General features: G+C 44.5%; 1 protein-coding gene across 4 annotated transcripts in view; it reads left to right on the plus strand.

Moving 5' to 3' along the window:
* Positions 1–2,044: 2,044 nt before the first annotated feature.
* LOC118535578 (zinc finger protein 586-like) overlaps positions 2,045–20,453 on the plus strand; it is a 56,750-nt gene continuing 38,341 nt past the window's right edge. Inside the window, exons 1-3 of one of the 4 annotated variants that reach the window (XM_078063053.1) lie at positions 2,045–2,288; positions 4,852–4,978; positions 6,525–6,592. In XM_078063053.1, coding sequence (XP_077919179.1) covers positions 2,256–2,288; positions 4,852–4,978; positions 6,525–6,592 — 228 coding nt within the window. In that variant the 5' untranslated portion in view covers positions 2,045–2,255. Of the gene's footprint in view, positions 2,289–4,848; positions 4,979–6,524; positions 10,023–20,453 lie in introns of those variants that run through there. The other 3 variants (XM_078063052.1, XR_004917244.2, XR_013444240.1) reach the window with 3 other exon arrangements.

Consider the following 20,453-nt stretch of genomic DNA (forward strand, 5'->3'; position numbering starts at 1 on the left):
CTTTAAACCTATTGCAAGAATCGAGATTTTAATTTGTAAAGAAGCATGTATTGAAAGGTTTGGAAAGGGAAGTGACATGATTTTACTTGGGAAAGATTAGTCATCCTGGCTACTCTTTAAAGATTAGACCATAAATTAACAAGTAAAGTAGGGAGATCATTGAGAGACAACTATAATAAATCAGGGGTGAGGAGATGGTAGCTGGATCAGCTATTAACATATTTAGTAGGGAGATACAGATTTTTTTGTTCTTTGAAAGTAAGTAGCACATGATTTGCTCATGAATGCTATGAGGGACAAGGGAGAACATGGTTAAGGGTGGCCTCCAGGTTGGTGTTCTGAGGACCTAGGATAATGGCGCTGTTATGAACCAAGATGGTGACTACTTGAGACAGCAGATTCAAGCCCATCTGGACATGCTGAGTAGGTGAATAGAGGTATGGGTTAGTTCCTGGAGGAAGTGTGATATATAGATGTAAATTTTGGAGTCATAAGTACAGAGAGAATGTCATCAGACACGAGCCTGGTTGAGGTTCCCCCACTGTAGTGAGTGTACATAGAAAAGAAGTGAGATCAGACGCCTGAGCCTCATGTGGCACTCTCATTTGTGCTCACATTTGTGCTCCTCCTATTCCTCCTATCCTGTCCCCCTTGCCCTTCTCCGGCTACTTGATCTCCTTCCACCTCACCAAGCTTTTTCTCATCTCTTTTTGGCACTTTATCTTCCTTTGTGTTGGATTGTTTTAACCTGGCTCTCCCCGTGAGTGACTAGTCCTTAGTGTCAACTTGGTTATCACCTGCACAAAGTGGCTGCCCACACCTAGAATACAGAAAGGAGCTCTTTTTCCCCTCCTTTCAGTTTAAACAGTTACTCAACTCCTTTCTCAATTTAATTTTTATTCCCTTCTAATCCTCCCTTTCCTCTCCCTCATTAGTTTTATTTATTTATGTATGTATTTATTTATTTATTTATTTATTTATTTTTAATGATTTTATTTAGTTATTTGACAGACAGACAGACACAGCGAGAGAGGGAACAAACAGGGGGAGTGGGAGAGGGAGAAGCAGGCTTCCCGCTGAGCAGGGAGCCCGATGTGGGGCTCGATCCCAGGACCCTGGGATCATGACCTGAGCTGAAGGCAGACGTTCAACCATCTGAGCCACCCAGGTGCCCCCCCTCATTAGTTTTATTGATACATCTAGAGCAACAAGAGAACAAGAAGCATACATTTTATTAGGTCATTGGCCATAGTAGTGAGTTGTGTCATTATCATTTTGTAAAAAGAACTGAATATATTTCAGGATATGGAGTAAGAAATAGGCTATGGATAAAACAGTACTGCTCACTGGGTTGGATACAATCACTGATAATTTAGGCAGGAAAGATATTTGCTGAGGGAACCGGAGCCTGGTTTACCCTTGTCCACGTGCTTTAGAGTGTCCAACATCCATTCCTCCTCTATTTTCATTGCCATGACCCTATCCGGAGGCTTCTCTCCTGCCCCTGACCTAAAATTCTGAAACTAACAAAACTGACTCCAAAGTTTCGGGGTACCTGCATTTGAAAAGCAATAGCATGATGTTTATTAGCTTCCAGCTACGGAGCGAACGCGTTTTGTACCGAGTAACGATGGAATGATATGTCCATTTGGATCTGTGTCCTTTTGAGGGCATCTGAAATAATATTTTTGGCCTCTGAAGCAAGCTCGGCTTCGTGGAGTCTGAAATAACATGTTTCTAAACACTTTGGCGATCTGTTGCAACAACGTACCCAGAAGTATGGGTGCTGATCTTCCCTAAGGAGGCAAGCTCCAGTCTCTCTCTGGCGAGGCCATTTCCTGGCCATCCTCGCGGTGCTGCCTGACTTGCCCGGGAGGTAGGTGTGGGTACATCCTTCGCGGAGTCTGCAGAGCTGTGGGAACTACATTACCCAGAATGCTCTGTCCGAGCGCCTGGCGGCGCTGAGCCAATGAAGGCTCAGGACAGGGCACTTCTGTGCGAGCACGTCATATGGGGGCGGGACTTCTGGCGTCCTCTTCTTGGCGGTCATTTTGGCTTTTCAGGGCTTACCGCGGTTTAGGGGTGCTGTAGCACTGGTTTGGGAGTGAGCTGACGGGGTCAGAGAAGGGTCGGGAGGAGGCGCTGTCCCCACCGCACAGATTTGGGTCCACGGCTCGGTGACGCCGCCCAGACTGCCCGCGCCGGGGCCGGGACGGGGACCGCCGGCTCGAGTGTCCGCTCCGCCACCGAGTCCGATGGCGGCGGCCGCGCGCAGGGCCCCGGCTCAGGTGAGCGCTCGTCCCCGGGCCCTCCCGCCGTCCCCCCACCCAGACCCCGAAGGCCCGAGCGCGGGGCGCCGGCTCGCGTCCCTGCGGCCCAGGCCCCGGTGTCCGGGACGGGGAGGCGGCGGCGGGCGGGGGCCCCGTGCGGGAGCGGGCTCGGGGCCGAGGGGGCTGCGGCGGGAGGACTCTGCCCTCAGGGGACAGCGCGTGAGGGGGTCACGCCTGGACTGCGGGCCGAGGTGCCGGACCTTCAGGTCTAGAGGACTCCAGAGGCCAAGGAGTTTTGCCCAAAGGAGGGACACGATCTCCTTGAGGGTTTGAAGTTTCCCGAAGGTTGCTGGGAAGGAGAATAGACTGGAGGGGGTTGATGAGGACGGTGAGGTGCCGGCCGGTGACGTTCCTGTGCAAGGTCACACCCCGGGTCAGAGTCCTCTCTGAGGCACAAAGGTTAGACAGTCAGCGGAGGTCACCTGGCTCCAGGGCCGGGCAGGAATGTAGGGAGATCGGGGCCCGTGGAGCCTGGCCATGGTTGCCTTCCTCTAGGGCCTGCCTCTTTCCGCAGGTTTCATGAGGCCGGCACGGGTCAGGGGAGGGTCTCAGTCCCTTACTGGTCCTGACCCCTCCCAAATGGTTTCTGGGATTAAGGTGTCTTGGGGCTCTGTCTGCCACTCCCCCAGTCCTAGTGTCTGGGGGACCTTGGAGAAAGTCCAGGCAGAGTCCTGAGTCTCGGCTGAGGCTTATATGGAGGGGTTCTTGTTTCTGGCAACCAGCTGAAAGAGGTGCGGAAGGTTATCCTAGGACAGGCGCCGTGTGTGCAGGTACTTGGAGGCAGCTGGGAGTGTCGAGGGAACTGAAGATTTCCCTTTTCTTCCTCGTGGAAACAAGGGGACAGGAGCAGGGCTGGAATGGCTGCCTTTGAGGTCGGTTGTCAATTCTGGAGGTACTAGGAGGTTTGATTAAGAGTAAAGTGATCTTATCAAGGTTTTAGCAGGCCTCGTGTGGCTGCACAGTGGAGAATGGACTCTGGGATAAGGGAGGGAGAAGGATGACCAGGAAGGAGGCTGCTGTAATAGGCCAGGTGAGTGTTCTCGGATGTAAATGGTGGCCATCGAGGTGGGAGAAGTGGTTGGATCCTGGACTCATTTTTTTTTTTTTTAAAGTAGGGCCAACCAGACTTTTTGATGTGGAAGGTGAAGGACAGAAAGGAAGGAGTCGGGGATAACCCCAAAGGTTTTGGTCTTAACAGCTGGAAGGACGGAAGTTCCATCAACTGAGATGGGATAGTCAGTAATGGGTACAGTTTTCAGTGGGGTATCAGGAGGTTTGTTCAGCCATGTTAAGCCTGAGACGTCTCAGAGACTGTTGAGTGGAGGCATTAAGTGGGCAGTTGCACACACAGTCTGGTAGGGAGGGGGTTTCAGGATGGAGCCATCCCAAAGGTGATTGCCGCAGTGTCAACCAGTGTGGAGCTGTGGGTTGCACTGAGGAAGGGGAATCTTCAGGTCCTGGTGGTAATACTGTTAGCAGTCCAAGAAGAAGATGGTGTGGGCCAAGAATGGGGCCTCTGGCTTGGACACCTGGTTGAAGGTGGAGGGTATTGGGTACACAGGTGAAGGAGAAAAGTGGCTGGCAGGGAAGTGTGGGTAGGAGGATGATCTGGCAGGTAACCAAGGTTTCCAAGGGAAAAGTGGACGTGAGAGGACTGTGGAGGCACAGGAGTAATTGAGGCAGGATGATGTTCCCCAGGACTTTGTGGTGACTCTTGGGTAGGGCATGAGATGTTTCGGTCAGGATGGTAGGTTATTTCAGAGTCCACTGTGGTCATCTGTGGGTTATTAGGCCTGGGATAGGGAACCAGTGGGGCTGAGTTTTGAGTGAGGTTTAGGTGTGACTGGAGAGGACAGGAAGGGCAGCACAGAAGTTGAAGAGGGCCAGAGATGTCTGAGATGTGCATGTGGTTCTGGTCGGTGAGGCTGAAGCAAAGAACAGAGCCAGCTTTCTCTCTAGGAAGGGGAGGCTTTCCTAGCAGGATTCTGGAGTGCCTTGGAGTGGAAGGCATTGGAGGTCTGGATAATACTGGATTCCATTTGAGTTTGCCAAGCAAGCACTGTCAGTCTAGGGAGATGCCTGTGCTGTGGGGCCAGGGGGGCGTTGTGGTGGTGGAGAGAGCGCCTCTGTGGGCTCCAGAGGTGTAAAAGGTACAGGCTGTACTTCACAAGTGCAGTGGTGTGCATGTGGAGAGGGACTGTGCACTAACGGCCCCAGGGTCCTGGTGTTGGGGACTTAAGGTTGAAGGGAAAGCCCAAATTTGGTTGAGTCTGGGACACTTAGTCTGGAGGACTGCAGGGGTGTTGCTTAGCAGGAGCGTTGGGGCCCCATGTGCCAGGCCCAGAGTTTAGATGGCGTTTATCTGATGACGTGCCGTTGTTGCTGAGGGTTGTACACAGTGAATGTGGGACCATGAGGAGAGACCAGCAATGGTGCCAGTGGGGTGATTTTTGTGGGCGAAGGGATTATAGGTCCTTGGGACAGGGGCTCTTTGGGGTTTCATCTGTCTCTGTCCTGACAGGACAGTGTGACATTTGAAGATGTGGCTGTGTACTTCTCCTGGGAGGAATGGGGTCTTCTTGATGAGGCTCAGAGACGCCTATACCATGATGTGATGCTGGAGAACTTTGCACTTGTGACCGCCCTGGGTAAGGCCCTCATTCCCTCCCCAGGGACCTGGGCTTTCTGCTTTTATCCCAGGGATAGCTCCCTATTTCTCCCATCACAAACATGGGCATTGCTTCCTTCCCCAGTTCCCTGGTTAGTTGTAGTCCTTAGGGCTAGTTGAGTGCACTGCACCAAAGCCTCACTGGGAAGGTATTCAGGGTCAGAAGTCTTGCAGTTATGCTAATGGCTTCCACCTTGCTTGTCCTTCAACTGTCTGGCTGACTCTGTCCAAGTCCACTGCACCTCTCTGCCCCAGGTTTTGCCCCCTTCCTATAGGTGATGACATTTCCTGTCCCTGCCTGCTCCAGGAGTTGTAGTCACTGACATGGTCAGTACTTATGTGGACTACGGGCAGTTCTTACAGGATCCTCCTCTGAGGATTTTTTTGTAATACTAGTTTTCTTTCCTCTGGTCTGTTATGTGTTAAGTTGCTCTGGGCCACTGCTGGTCACTCATCTGTCCCACCTTTCCCTTAGAACTTGCATCATGCAGGTCCCACTTAGTTCCCGAACCAGGGGATATGGAGGAGAGTCCTGGGTGCTTCCCAGGATGAACATGACTCCAGCCACAGCAAGGTGGGCTCACAGGAGCCCTGACCCTGAGAAGTGTTAAGTAGGAGAGAACTCTGTGTTCAGATGATACCAGAAACCTGTCCTATTCCACTGGTGGCCATTGGCCACCTCGTTTCTACTTTTACTTCCCCAATGCTAACTTGTCATTTCTGCTCTGAATTTGGTTAATTCCCACCTCTCTGGACTCCACATGTCACCAGTTCCTCTTGTTGCTTCCTCTGTAGTGCTTTCTCACATCGCCCTACACATTTTGTATCATGAAGTGTGTACATATCCTCACATAGTTCTTTTTTTTTTTTTTTAAGATTTTATTTATTTATTGGTGCACGAGTGGGGAGAGGGGCAGAGGGGCAGAGGAAGAGGGAGAAGCAGACTCCCCGCTGAGCAGGGAGCCCTATGCGGGACTCCATCGCAGGATCCTGTGATCATGACCTGAGCTGAAGACAGATGCTTAACCGACTGAGCCACCCAGGCGCCCCTACTCACATAGTTCTTAAACACCAGCTCTTACACTTGGATTTTCCTGAGCTTAGATACACCTTTCTGCAGTTGTCAGCAAGGATTTGCTGGAGCCTGCTGCCCCTCTCTGTGCCACATCCCATGCTTGTGTTCTTCACCTGGAGAGGCCGCCCTCACTGTCTGACCTGTAGAGGCCCAGTACTAAACAGCAGCAGCTTCTTTTTTTTTTTTTAAGATTTTATTTATTTGAGAGAGAGAGCAAGCGCACAAGTCGGGGGGAGGGGCAGAAGGAGAAGCAGACTCCCCGCTGAGCGGGAAGCCTGACTGAACCATCCAGGTGCCCCACAGCAGCAGCTTCTTTACCCTGACCCCAGCTCCTTCATCCTGGAAACAGTGCCATCAGCACATTCCTTGGTGTGTTGGACAACATTTATGATGGTGTTGCCTCTTCCCACTACTGCCTATGTCTACTTCACTAGAATTTCTCTGCTTTCAGGTTGCTGGCATGGAGCAGAGGATGGGAAGGCACCTTCAGAGCAGGCTGCTTCTATAGGAGTGTCACAGGTCAGGACTCACCATGCAGGCCCATATCCCCAGAAGGCCCACCCCTGTGGGATATGTTGTCTGGTCTTAAAAGACATTTTGGGTGTGGCTCTGCATCAGAGAACACGTCCCCAGTTGAGATCTTACACATGTAGGAAACAAGTCTGTTCCACTGCAAACCTTCGCCAGCATGGGAAGCAGCACAGTGGAGAGAAACTGTTGAAATGGGCTTCATTTGTGAAGAGCTGCAGGTCCCATGTGTCAGGGAAGTCCTTTACCAATGGGGAGGTTGATAAGGATTTCCTCGCTAGTTCAGGCCAGCACCAGCACCAGGCCACTCATAATGGGCAGAAACCACGCAGTTGCACCGTGTGTGGGGAAGCTATTCACAGTGGGAAGAGCCGTTGCAGTTGGTGTGAATGCAGGAAAACCTTTAGCCACAAATACACTCTTGCTCAACACCTGAGTGTCCGCACTGGAGAAAGGCCTTATGAGTGCAGTGAATGTGGGAAATCCTTCACCCGAAGGTTTAACCTCTTTCAGCATCAGAAAGTCCACACTGGAGAAAGGCCCTATAAATGCAATGAATGTGGGAAATTCTTCACCCACATCTCCAGTTTCATTCAACACCAGAGAATTCACACTGGGGCAAAGCCTTATAAATGCAGCAGATGTGGGAAATTCTTTGGCCAGAGCTCCAGCCTTATTGTACACAAGAGAGTTCACACTGGAGAAAAGCCTTATGAGTGCAGTGAATGTGGGAAATCCTTTAGCCAAAGTTCCAGTCTCATTAAACATCAGAGAGTTCACACTGGAGTGAGGCCTTACGAGTGCAGTGAATGTGGAAAATGTTTTGGTGACACCTCCAGCCTCATTAAACACCGTAGAGTTCACACTGGAGAGAAACCTTATGAGTGCAGGGAATGTGGGAAATTTTTTAGCCAAAGTTCTGGCCTCATTCAACACCAGAGAGTTCACAGTGGAGAAAGACCTTATGAGTGTAAGATATGTGGGAAATCCTTTACCCGCAACTCTGACCTCATTCAACACAAAAGGGTTCACACTGGAGAGAGGCCTCATGAGTGCAGGGAATGTGGAGAATTCTTCAGTGACACCCAGTTTGCTCAACACCAAAAAATTCACATCAGAAAAAGGTCTCATGAGTGCAACAAATGTGCAAAAGCTTTCAGCCGAAGGTCTAACCTCATTAGACACCAGAAAGTTTACCACCACACAGAAAGGCCATATATGTGCAGCAAATGTGGGAAGGCCTTCAGTCAGTGGTCTGCTGTGATTCAGCACCAGAAAGTTCACAACGCAGATCGGCTTTATGAGTGCAGTGAATGTGGGAAAGCCTTTAGCCGAAGGTGTAACCTCATCCGACACAAAAAAGTCCACACTGGAGAGAGACCTCATGAGTGCAGTGAATGTGGGAAAGCCTTCAGCCGGAAGTCTCACCTCACTGGGCACCAGAAAGTTCACACAGCAAAGCCATAGCCATGCAAGGAGCAGGCTTTCTACATGTTTCATACAATGACATTGGAGGAGAGCCTTTGTGAGGGAGACATCTTCCTGAAGTTGAACTCATACATCTGAATATACACCACAGGGAAGATTCCCTGTAAGTTCCAGGTACGTGGGAAGCTTCTAGGAACCATATTGCGCTTCCTAACCGGCTTGGGGTCCTTGCTGAAATTGTGTGACTGCCAGTTTTCGTAGTATAAGTCAGCTCTACTGCCTAGAAAGGCCCCCATGGTATGCATCAGTTATCCCACTGTTTAGGGAAGTAGATCTCTGTGTTCTGTCTGGAGAAAATAATGAGCAGCCTGAGCCTTTAGAGTAACATCATTCCCTTTTCTCTAATTAATGTGTATACCTGACCCAGTTTTCTCCCAAAAGACCTTATCTGGGTTCTACTGGTGGCTTGCAGAGAAGGTTTGTCTTCAGGGACACTGTTTTCATATGACACTTGTGATGGATTTTTCCAGTCTCCATGTCACCAACCCATAAACTGCCTGCCTGACCTTGCTATTGCTATGACTTGTGCAATAATAAGGGCCTTATTGTTTAAGCCACCTTTAATCTTGGGGGTTGTATTCACTAACTGGTTGCTTTGAAAACATCATGAAGGGGTAAATGGCTTGTGTGACAGTTCCCAACTTTGGTGTGCCTCCAAGGGCAACAGGCTTTGTACAACTAATATGCAGCCTGGAAGCCAAGATTTTTTTGTGGGCCCAAAGGTCACATTGAGGAGCGGGCACTTGTGACAATCCCCAGTGTTTCTGGGATTGGTTCCTTTGTTTATAGTGCATATCATGTAATGACCACACAGCTAAGGGGACTCTCTTCCCCAGGTCCTTCAGAAGAGTCATGTGCCCTGATGCCCAGAATTTGGTAGGGTAGTGTCACTGGTTTTAACACTAAAGGGCTCAGGGGGAATCATAATTGGTGAGAAACATTGGGTTGATAGGGAATGCTGGAGCCTGCAGTAAAGTAGATGAAACATCCCTCTTCTAAAAGTGCACCCACAGCTATTCCAGTGTCTCTGGCTGTGTTGAGTGAGTATGTACCTCCTGGCCTGTGTATCTTGAATAGCTGAGGTCATTGGCAGAGAGAAATTAAGGTTTTGTGGATTCCTCTTGCTTTCTGGGCTGTTGACCTTAAGACTGCACATGCAGGAAAACAAGGATAGAGAGAAGGGAGATCTCTTAGTCCAGCGATATGGCCTTTGTGACTAAGGTGGAAACATCCTCCATTGTTCACCAATATTTGCTATCACTGAGGTAAGGCATCCCTCCCAAAGCATTAGGAGAGAGGTGATAGAGATAATAGAGGGTTGCCAAATTTGATTTTTTTTTTATAAGGAGTGGGAGAGATTCTTTTATTTTGAACCATTGCTTAAAGCTTTAAGTTATAATGACGTACAGTACACTGCACATATTTAAAGTGTATAGTTTGATAAGATTTGACAGTATAATCCACAAAATCGTCATAATTGTGATAATGAGCATATAAGTCCCACACATATTTACCTCATAATTTTTATTAATCTCTCTCCCTGACCTCTCTGGCTGTCTGGACAAACTTGGATTTACTTTCCTTTACAGTAGACTACATTTTCTAGAATTTTATATGATTGGAATCATAAAGTATTTATTTTTTTCTGGTTTCATATATACTGCATAATTACCTTGAGATTTTAAAAAGTTCATTCCTTTCATTGCTGAGTCGTATTCTGTTATATGAATATACCACTATTTGTTTTTCCATATATCTGTTCCTTGGCATCTGGGTTTGCAGGTTTTGGCTATTACAAATAAAACTTCTGTGAAGATTCACATATAAATCTTTATACGGATACATGTTTCATTTTTCTTGTGTTAATACGTCTGAGTGCAATGCCTGAATCATAGGGTAGGTGAATGTTTAACTTTTTAAGAAATTACCAAACTGATCTGAAATGGTTATTTTTTATATTTCCTACCAATGGTATATGAGAGTTTCACTACCTTCCTGGTTCCTGTGAGACATTGGAATTTCCACTTAACTCCTCCCTCCATAGGGTCCATCTGCAAGGATATAAAACCACTCACAGCCAGGCTTGAATAGCTCTTCAGCAACTGAGTCCCACTGCACATGTTGCCTGTAATCTGGTCCCTTTGGTTTGGTGGTGTCCTATGTGACAGGCATAGCAGGAGGTGACAGAATGTTTGCTGACTTTCTTGTGCTATCTGTGTAAGGAATAATCTTTCTCAGTCCATTTGGGGTTGGGTTTCCTTACCAGCCATACCTATGGCAGATTGGCAAGCAAAACCTAGCAGCTGCTGCTGCATAAAGATTGCTTGGCTGCTTGACACCACACCTTTCATTACCATGACTTTCTGGTTTCTTCGTATCTAGTAAAGAAGTCACCTTTTGGCTTTCTCTTTCAAAGTTACCTGTAAGCAAAACCATTGTAAAAGGGGCTATGTATAACACTGGAGAAACATCTTTTGTAACAGACTAATATATCTATTAAAGTGTAATAGTTATTTTCAAAGTGAGGACATTAGTAATATAGTACAATATAAAAGTTGTGATAATGTGGAAATATTGGACATTGAATACAGTGGTTTCATAAAGTACACAATAAGGAGAAATAAATTTCTATACAACTAAAATTAAAAATATCAGGGGCTCCTGGCTGGCTGTCAGTAGAGCATGCAGCTCTTGATCTCTGGGTCATGAGTTCAAGCCCCACGTTGGGTATAGAGCTTACTTAAAAAAAAAAAAGATTTCTCTCAGATGGAGAAAATCTTAAAGCAGTCAGAAAGGGGTAAAGCCAATGGAAATTTTAAAGGAAAGCTAAAAATCTAAAACATTAAAGAAGAAGCAGACATATATCTAGATAATACAACGCAAAGAAGGAAAAATTACAGAGGGGGCATGTTTAGAACAGGGAAACACATGCTGCCTAGACCCATTGTAATAAGGAAAATCAAGGACAGGAGAAAGTTATACACATGTACAGTGAGAGAGAGGAACCAAGGTCAGCTTGAGCCCATTCCTTTTCACAATTCGTGAGTGCAAGTGTACCATGAAATAAAAGCTTTTATTTGTATATGTGCTGCCGAAGCGAGCACTGAAATAAAAGCTTTTAAAGTATTGAAGTAAGGGCACCTGGGTGGCTCAGTTGGTTAAGCGACTGCCTTCGGCTCAGGTCATGATCCTGGAGTCCCAGGATCGAGTCCCGCATCGGGCTCCCTGCTCAGCAGGGAGTCTGCTTCTCCTTCTGACCCTCCCCCCTCTCATGCTCTATCTCATTCTCTCTCTCAAATAAATAAATAAAATCTTTAAAAAAAAAGTATTGAAGTAAAAATTATGTATACCAAGAATATCCTCAGCCAGCCAACAGACACATGAAAAGATGCTCAACATCACTAATCATCAGAGAAATGTGAATCAAAACCACAATGAGTATCACTTCACACCTGTCATAATGGTTAAAATAAAAAACACGGAAAACAAGTATTGGCAAGGATGTGGAGGAAAAGGGAACCGTTATGCCCTGTTGGTGAGAATGCAAACTGGTTCAGCCATTGTGGAAAACAGTTTGAAGATTCCTCAAAAAATTAAAAATAGAATTACCATATGATCCAGTAATTCCACTACTGAGTATTTACCCAAAGAATACGAAAACAGTAATTTGAAAAGATACATGCACCCTATGTTTATTGTAGCATTATTTACAATAGCTAAGATATGGAAACAACCCAAGTGTCTAGATGAATGGATAAAGATGTGTGTGTGTTTGTATGAAAATGTACACATACTGGAATATTACTCAGCCATAAAAAAGAACGGATTCGTCCCATTTGCAACAGCATGGATGTATCTAGAGGGTATAATGTTAGGTGAAATAAGTCAGGGAAAGACAAATAAGATTTCACTCACGTGGAATTTAAGAAACAAATGAAAAAAGACAGACGTTTAAGTATAGAGAATAGACTGGTGGTTACCAGAGGGGAGGTGGGTGAGGGATGGGTGAAATAGGTGATGGGGATTAAGAGTACAGTTGTGAGCACTGAGTAATGTGTAGAATTATTGAATCACTATATTGTACACCTGAAACTATTATAACACTGTACCTTAATTATACTGGAATTAAAATAAATTAATTGAAAATTTTTTTAATTTAAAAAGGATAGAATGGGCTAAGTAGTAAATAAGCAGAATTTTTTTTTGTGTGTGGCTGACACCATGCGTTTATTTATTTATTTTTTTTTGAAGATTTTTTTTTTATGTTAATCCCCATGCATTACATCATTAGTTTTAGATGTAGTGTTCCATGATTCATTGTTCGTGCATAACACCCAGTGCTCCATGCAGAACGTGCCCTCCTCAATACCCATCACCAGGCTAACCCATCCTCCCACCCCCCTCCCCTCTAGAACCCTCAGTTTGTTTTTCAGAGTCCATCATCTCTCATAGTTCGTCTACCCCTCCGATTTCCCCCCCTTCATTCTTCCCCTCCTGCTATCTTCTTCTTTTTTTTTTTTTTCCTTAACATATATTGCATTATTTGTTTCGGAGGTACAGATCTGAGATTCAACAGTCTTGCACAATTCACAGCGCTTACCAGAGCACATACCCTCCCCAGTGTCTATCACCCAGTCACCCCATCCCTCCCACCCCACCCCGCACTCCAGCAACCCTCAGTTTGTTTCCTGAGATTAGGAATTCCTCATATCAGTGAGGTCATATGATACATGTCTTTCTCTGTTTGACTTATTTTGCTCAGCATAATACCCTCCAGTTCCATCCACGTCATTGCAAATGGCAAGATCTCATTCCTTTTGATGGCTGCATAATATTCCATTGTATATATATATACCACATCTTCTTTATCCATTCATCTGTCGATGGACATCTTGGCTCTTTCCACAGTTTGGCTATTGTGGACATTGCTGCTATAAACATCGGGGTGCACGTACCCTTTCGGATCCCTACTTTTGTATCTTTGGGGTAAATACCCAGTAGTGCAATTGCTGGATCATATGGTAGCTCTATTTTCAACTTTTTGAGGAACCTCCATACTGTTTTCCAGAGTGGCTGCACCAGCTTGCATTCCCACCAACAGTGTAGGAGGGTTCCCCTTTCTCCGCATCCTCGCCAACATCTGTCATTTCCTGACTTGTTAATTTTAGCCATTCTGACTGGTGTGAGGTGGTACCTCATTGAGGTTTTGATTTGGATTTCCCTGATGCCGAGCGATATTGAGCTCTTTTTCATGTGTCTGTTGGCCATTTGGATGTCTTCTTTGGAAAAATGTCTGTTCATGTCTTCTGCCCATATCTTGATTGGATTCTTTGTTCTTTGGGTGTTGAGTTTGATAAGTTCTTTATAGATTTTGGATACTAGCCCTTTATCTGATATGTCATTTGCGAATATCTTCTCCCATTCTGTCGGTTGTCTTTTGGTTTTGTTGACTGTTTCCTTTGCTGTGCAAATGCTTTTTATCTTGATGACGTCCCAATAGTTCATTTTTGCCCTTGCTTCCCTTGCCTTTGGCGACGTTTCTAGGAAGAAGTTGCTGCGGCTGAGGTCGAAGAGGTTGCTGCCTGTGTTCTCCTTTAGGATTTTGATGGACTCCTGTCTCACATTGAGGTCTTTCAACCATTTGGAGTCTATTTTTGTGTGTGGTGTAAGGAAATGGTACAGTTTCATTCTTCTGCATGTGGCTATCCAATTTTCCCAACACCATTTGTTGAAGAGACTATCTTCTTTCCTGCTTTGTCAAAGATTAGTTGACCATAGAGTTGAGGGTCCATTTCTGGGCTCTCTATTCTGTTCCACTGATCTATGTGCCTGTTTTTGTGCCAGTACCATACTGTCTTGAGGATGACAGCTTTGTAATAGAGCTGGAAGTCCAGAATTGTGATGCCGCCAGCTTTGCTTTTCTTTTTCAACATTCCTCTGGCTATTCGGGGTCTTTTCTGGTTCCATACAAATTTTAGGATTATTTGTTCCATTTCTTTGAAAAAAGTGGATGATATTTTGATGGGGATTGCATTGAATGTGTAGATTGCTCTAGGGAGCATTGACATCTTCACAATATTTGTTCTTCCAATCCATGAGCATGGAACGTTTTTCCATTTCTTTGTGTCTTCCTCAATTTCTTTCATGAGTATTTTATAGTTTTCTGAGTACAGATCCTTTGCCTCTTTGGATAGATTTATGCCTAGGTATCTTATGGTTTTGGGTGCAGTCGTAAATGGGATCGACTCCTTAATTTCTCTTTCTTCTGTCTTGTTGTTGGTGTATAGGAATGCCACTGATTTCTGTGCATTGATTTTATATCCTGCCACTTTACTGAATTCCTGTATGAGTTCTAGCAGTTTTGGGGTGGAGTCTTTGGGGTTTTCCACATAAAGTATCATATCATCTGCAAAGAGTGAGAGTTTGACTTCTTCTTTGCCAATTTGGATGCCTTTGATTTCTTTTTGTTGTCTGATTGCTGTGGCTAGGACTTCCAATACTATGTTGAATAGCAGTGGTGATAGTGGACATCCCTGCCGCGTTCCTGACCTTAGGGGGAAAGCTCTCAGTTTTTCCCCATTGAGAATGATATTCGCTGTAGGTTTTTCACAGATGGCTTTTATGATATTGAGGTATGTACCCTCTATGCCTATACTCTGAAGAGTTTTGATCAAGAAAGGATGCTGTACTTTGTCAAATGCTTTTTCTGCATCTATTGAGAGGATCATATGATTCTCGTTCTTTCTTTTGTTAATGTATTGTATCACGTTGATTGATTTGCGGATGTTGAACCAACCTTGCAGCCCAGGGATAAATCCCACTTGGTCGTGGTGAATAATCCTTTTAATATACTGTTGGATCCTATTGGCTAGTATTTTGGTGAGAATTTTTACATCCATGTTCATCAGGGATATTGGTCTGTAGTTCTCCTTTTTGATGGGGTCTTTGTCTGGTTTTGGGATCAAGGTAATGGTGGCCTCATAAAACGAGTTTGGAAGTTTTCCTTCCATTTCTATTTTTTAGAAGAGTTTCAGAAGAATAGGTATTAATTCTTCTTTAAATGTTTGGTAGAATTCCCCTGGGAAGCCATCTGGCCCTGGGCTCTTGTTTCTTGGGAGATTTTTGATGACTGCTTCAATTTCCTTACTGGTTGTGGATCTGTTCAGGTTTTCTATTTCTTCCTGGTTCAGTTTTGGTAGTTGATACATCTCTAGGAATGCATCCATTTCTTCCAGGTTATCTAATTTGCTGGCATAGAGTTGCTCATAATATGTTCTTATAATTGTTTGTATTTCTTTGGTGTTGGTTGTGATCTCTCCTCTTTCATTCATGATTTTGTTGATTTGGGTCATTTCTCTTCTCTTTTTGATAAGTCTGGCCAGGGGTTTATCAATCTTGTTAATTCTTTCAAAGAACCAGCTCCTAGTTTCGTTGATCTGTTCTACTGTTCTTTTGGTTTCTGTTTCATTGATTTCTGCTCTATCTTTATTATTTCTCTTCTCCTGCTGGGTTTAGGCTTTATTTGCTGTTCTTTCTCCAGCTCCTTTAGGTGTAGGGTTAGGTTGTGTACTTGAGACCTTTCTTGTTTCTTGAGAAAGGCTTGTATTGCTATATACTTTCCTCTTAGGACTGCCTTTGCTGCATCCCAAAGATTTTGAATAGTTGTGTTTTCATTTTCATTGGTTTCCATGAATTTTTTTAATTCTTCTTTAATTTCCTGGTTGACCTATTCATTCTTTAGTAGGATGCTCTTTAGCCTCCATGTATTTGAGTTCTTTCCGACTTTCCTCTTGTGATTGAGTTCTAGTTTCAAAGCATTGTGGTCTGAAAATAGGCAGGGAATGATCCCAGTCTTTTGGTACCGGTTGAGACCTGATTTATGACCTAGGATGTGATCGATTCTGGAGAATGTTCCATGGGCACTAGAGAAGAATGTGTATTCTGTTGCTTTGGGATGGAATGTTCTGAATATGTCTGTGAAGTCCATTTGGTCCAGTGTGTCATTTAAAGTCTTTATTTCCTTGTTGATCTTTTGCTTAGACGATCTGTCCATTTCAGTGAGGGGGGTGTTAAAGTCCCCCACTATTATTGTATTGTTGTCAATGTGTTTCTTTGCTTTTGTTATTAATTGCCTTATATAATTGGCTCCTCCCATGTTAGGGGCATAGATATTTACAATTGTTAGATCTTCTTGTTGGATAGACCCTTTAAGTAGGATATAGTGTCCTTCCTCATCTCTTATTACAGTCTTTGGTTTAAAATCTAATTTGTCTGATGTAAGGATTGCCACCCCAGCTTTCTTTTGATGTCCATTTGCATGGTAAATGGTTTTCCACCCCCTCACTTTAAATCTGGGGGTGTCTTTGGGTCTAAAATGAGTCTCTTGCAGACAGCATATCGATGGGTCTTGTTTTTTAATCCAATCTGATAGCCTGTGTCTTTTGGTTGGGGCATTTAGCCCATTTACATTCGGGGTAACTATTGAAAGATAGGAATTTAGTGCCATTGTATTGCCTGTAAGGTGACTGTTACTGTATATTGTCTGTGTTCCTTTCTGGTCTATGTTGCTTTCAGGCTCTCTCTTTGCTTAGGGGACCCTTTCAAGATTTCTTGTAGGGCTGGTTTCGTGTTTGCAAATTCCTTTAGTTTTTGTTTGTCCTGAAAGCTTTTTACCTCTCCTTCTATTTTCAATGACAGCCTAGCTGGATATAGTATTCTTGGCTGCATATTTTTCTCATTTAGTGCTCTGAATATATCCTGCCAGTCCTTTCTGGCCTGCCAGGTCTCTGTGGATAGGTCTGTTGCCAATCTAATGTTTCTACCATTGTAGGTTACATATCTCTTCTCCCGAGCTGCTTTCAGGATTTTCTCTTTGTCTCTGAGACTCGTAAGTTTTACTATTAGATGTCGGGGTGTTGACCTATTTTTATTGATTTTGAGAGGGGTTCTCTGTGCTTCCTGGATTTTGATGCTTGTTTCCTTCCCCAAATTAGGGAAGTTCTCTACTATAATTTGCTCCATTATACCTTCTGCCCCTCTCTCTCTTTCTTCTTCTTCTGGGATCCCAATTATTCTAATGTTGTTTCATCTTATGGTATCGCTTATCTCTTGAATTCTGCTCTCGTGATCCAGTAGTTGTTTATCTCTCTTTTTCTTGGCTTCTTTATTTTCCATCATTTGGTCTTCTATATCACTGATTCTCTCTTCTGCCTCATTTATCCTAGCAGTTAGCGCCCCCATATTTGATTGCACCTCATTAATAGCCTTTTTGATTTCTACTTGGTTAGATTTTAGTTCTTTTACTTCTCCAGAAAGGGTTTCTCTAATAACTTCCATGCTTTTTTCAAGCCCAGCTAGTATCTTTAAAGTGATGATTCTGAACTCTAGATCTGACATCGTACTAATGTCCGTATTGAGTAGGTCCCTGGCAGTCGGTACTACCTCTTGTTCTTTTTGTTGAGGTGATTTTTTCCGTCTTGTCATTTTGTCCAGAGGAGAATAGATTAATGAGAGAACAAAATGCTAACAGGGTAACAACGTTCCCAGAAAATATACTCTAAACAAATCAGAAAAGACCTGAAGCAGTGGGAAAAGAAAGGGAAAGAGAGAAAAAAGAAAAAGAAAAAAAAAAGGAAAAAGATAAAGATAAAAACAAACAAAAACAGAAAAAAAAAACCAGAACGTGATCAAATATGATCAGGCTGGTATATAGATCAGTGCCACACACTAGATTTTGGGTGTATTTGGTCTGTTAGAAGAAAGTGCCTCCCAAAACTTTAAAGAAAGAAAAACTTACATATGTACAAAAATAAGGGTTGATATGATGAAGGGATGGAATATGACTGTAAAGATGGAAATTAGAAAAAATTTTATAAAAGGAATTGATAAGAAGTTGTTTGAAAAAAGAAGAGGATTTGAAAAAAAAAAAGAGAAAAAAAAAGGGGAGAGAATGTGATCAGGCAGGGGAGTATAAAAAAACCATACAATAGAGATTTAGGGTATATTTTGATCTGTTAGAAGAAACTATCTCAAAATTTTAAAGAGAGAACAACTTATATATATATGCCAAAAATACGGGTAACTACTATGAAGGGATAGAATATGACTCTAAAAATGAAAAATAAAAATGTTTTTTTTAAAAAAGGGATTGATAAGATGTTGGTTGAAAAAGGGAAAAAGAAAAATTCAAAAAAAAAAAAAGACAGTTAAAAAAAAAATTAACTTTGAAAGATTAAGAATCATGGTAAAAAAGCCATGAATTCTATGTGCAGTATTCCCCTAGCGCTGGAGTTCTGCCGTTCTCACTGATCGGTAAACCTGGTCTTGGCTGGCTGTTCTCGCTGATCTTCTGGGGGAGGGGCCTGTTGCCGTGGTTCCCAAATGTCTCTGCCGGAGGCGGAATTGCCCCGCCCTTGCCGGTCCGGGCTAAGTAACCTGCTCGGGTTTGCTCTCCGGAGCTTTTGTTCCCTGCAAGCTTTCCGTACAGCTTTGGAGGCGGAGAGTGAAAATGGCGGCCTCCCAGTCTCCGCCCCGGCGGAGCCGAGAACTCGGGGTCCCGCTCCTCAGCGAGCCCCCAGAGAAAAGCAGTCAGTCACTCCCGTCTCCCCGGTCTCCGGCCGCACTCCGTGCTCACCCGGCCTGTGACCGCGCGTTTCCGTCTCTGGCACCCGACCCTGTGCGGAGTCTCCAAACCCAGCAGATCCCCGCGGTGCGCTCCCACGCCTCTCCTCCCGGGGGAAGAAGGGGAGTCTCCCCGGATCTGCCGCTTGTTGGGTCCCTGCTGGAGGAGCAGTGGCCCGACTGTGCCGCGGATCACGGTCTATGACAACCCCGAGCTGAGAGCCCGCGCCTGGGCTCCGTCTCTGCAGCCGGCTTCCCTGCTCCGATCCCTGGGAGCTCTGCCGCACTCAGGCACCCCCGGTCTTTCTGTGACCCCGAGGGTCCTGAGAGCACACTGTCCCGCGAGGGTTCCACCCCCCACTTCGCCACCAGAGTGACGTCCCTCAGCGGAGCAGACTCTAAAAGTTCCGATTTTGTGCTCCGCGGCTCTATCACTTGCCAGAAGCGGCCGACGGAGGCCCCTCCCCCGCCGTCTATCCTTCCGAATATCGCCTCGGATTCACTTCTCCGCACGTCCTACCTTCCAGAAAGTGGTCGCTTTTCTGTTCAGAGAGTTGTTGCTCTCCTTTTCTTCGATCTCCTGTTGAGTTCGTAGGTGTTCAGATTGGTTTGATCCCTATCCAGCTGAATTCCTGAGATCAGACGAAATCCAGGTCTCCTACTCCTCTGCCATCTTGCTCCAATAAGCAGAAATTTTTAAAAAATATATCCTCAGCCAATATGCCGTCTGAAAGAAAAAGCAATAAAAATATTTGTGGACATATTAAACCTTGAAATTTATTTTTCCAAACTGGGAATTTACCACAATGACTGTCTTAAAAACAAATATTCAGACAAGACAAACCAAGCAGGGTGGTGAAATAGGGCTAGCATGTAAGGATAATCCATATCTTGATAATGTTTTTTTATTATCTAAAAGAAAAAATAATTTTGTACACATAACACAGTTTAAAAGTAAATTCTGGTATAGTTGGTAGTTTTAAGAGAAAAAGTCTTCTGAGTGCTGAAATACTTTTAAGTTTTCGTTTTTCTGATTTTTGTTACTGTTGTTGAACTTGACAGTGGGTTTTTAAAACTCAGAATTCACAGAAAAATAAGGCACATTTAGAAGATAAGGAGAAAAAAAGATAAGGTGGATTGTCCTTTCAGAAGCTAGGACCTGTTATAAAACTAGAAATGACGACAATTTGGTATTGGATATTTGCACAGAGCTACATGTACAGATCAGTGGAGACCATGTAGAGCTTAGAAGGAGATCCATATACATCTGGACATCCACACCTAGTGTGGAAGGAAACTGCTGCTCCAAAGAAGTATGTTCTGATGTGCATCAGAACACATGAACAAACACTTTTACAGCTGCATTGTTGTTATTGCAACACCTGAAAGCAGTACAAAGGTCCATCAGTGTGGAATAGAGACAGATTATGAAATGGTGCCCTCAGCAGCAATGAAAATGGATGATACAGACACATTGAACAGCATGGGTGAATTTTACTGACATTCACTGGGCAAAAGAAGTAAGATCAAACAAATACATAGCATATGATTCCATTCATATAAATGTCAATGATATACAGAGGCAAACTATAGTTTAGGATTTATGCCTCGTAAGGAAAACTATCAAGAAAATCCAAAAGATGCTGACTTTAAAAATCTGGCTGTTGGATTACTATTGGAGGAGGTGCAGACCGTGTCTGGGATGGAGTACTTGACGTGGCAGGGCACTACTAGCGTTCTTTGT

This window comes from Halichoerus grypus, chromosome 15 (assembly GCF_964656455.1).
Source record: "Halichoerus grypus chromosome 15, mHalGry1.hap1.1, whole genome shotgun sequence".
Taxonomy (NCBI): domain Eukaryota; kingdom Metazoa; phylum Chordata; class Mammalia; order Carnivora; family Phocidae; genus Halichoerus; species Halichoerus grypus.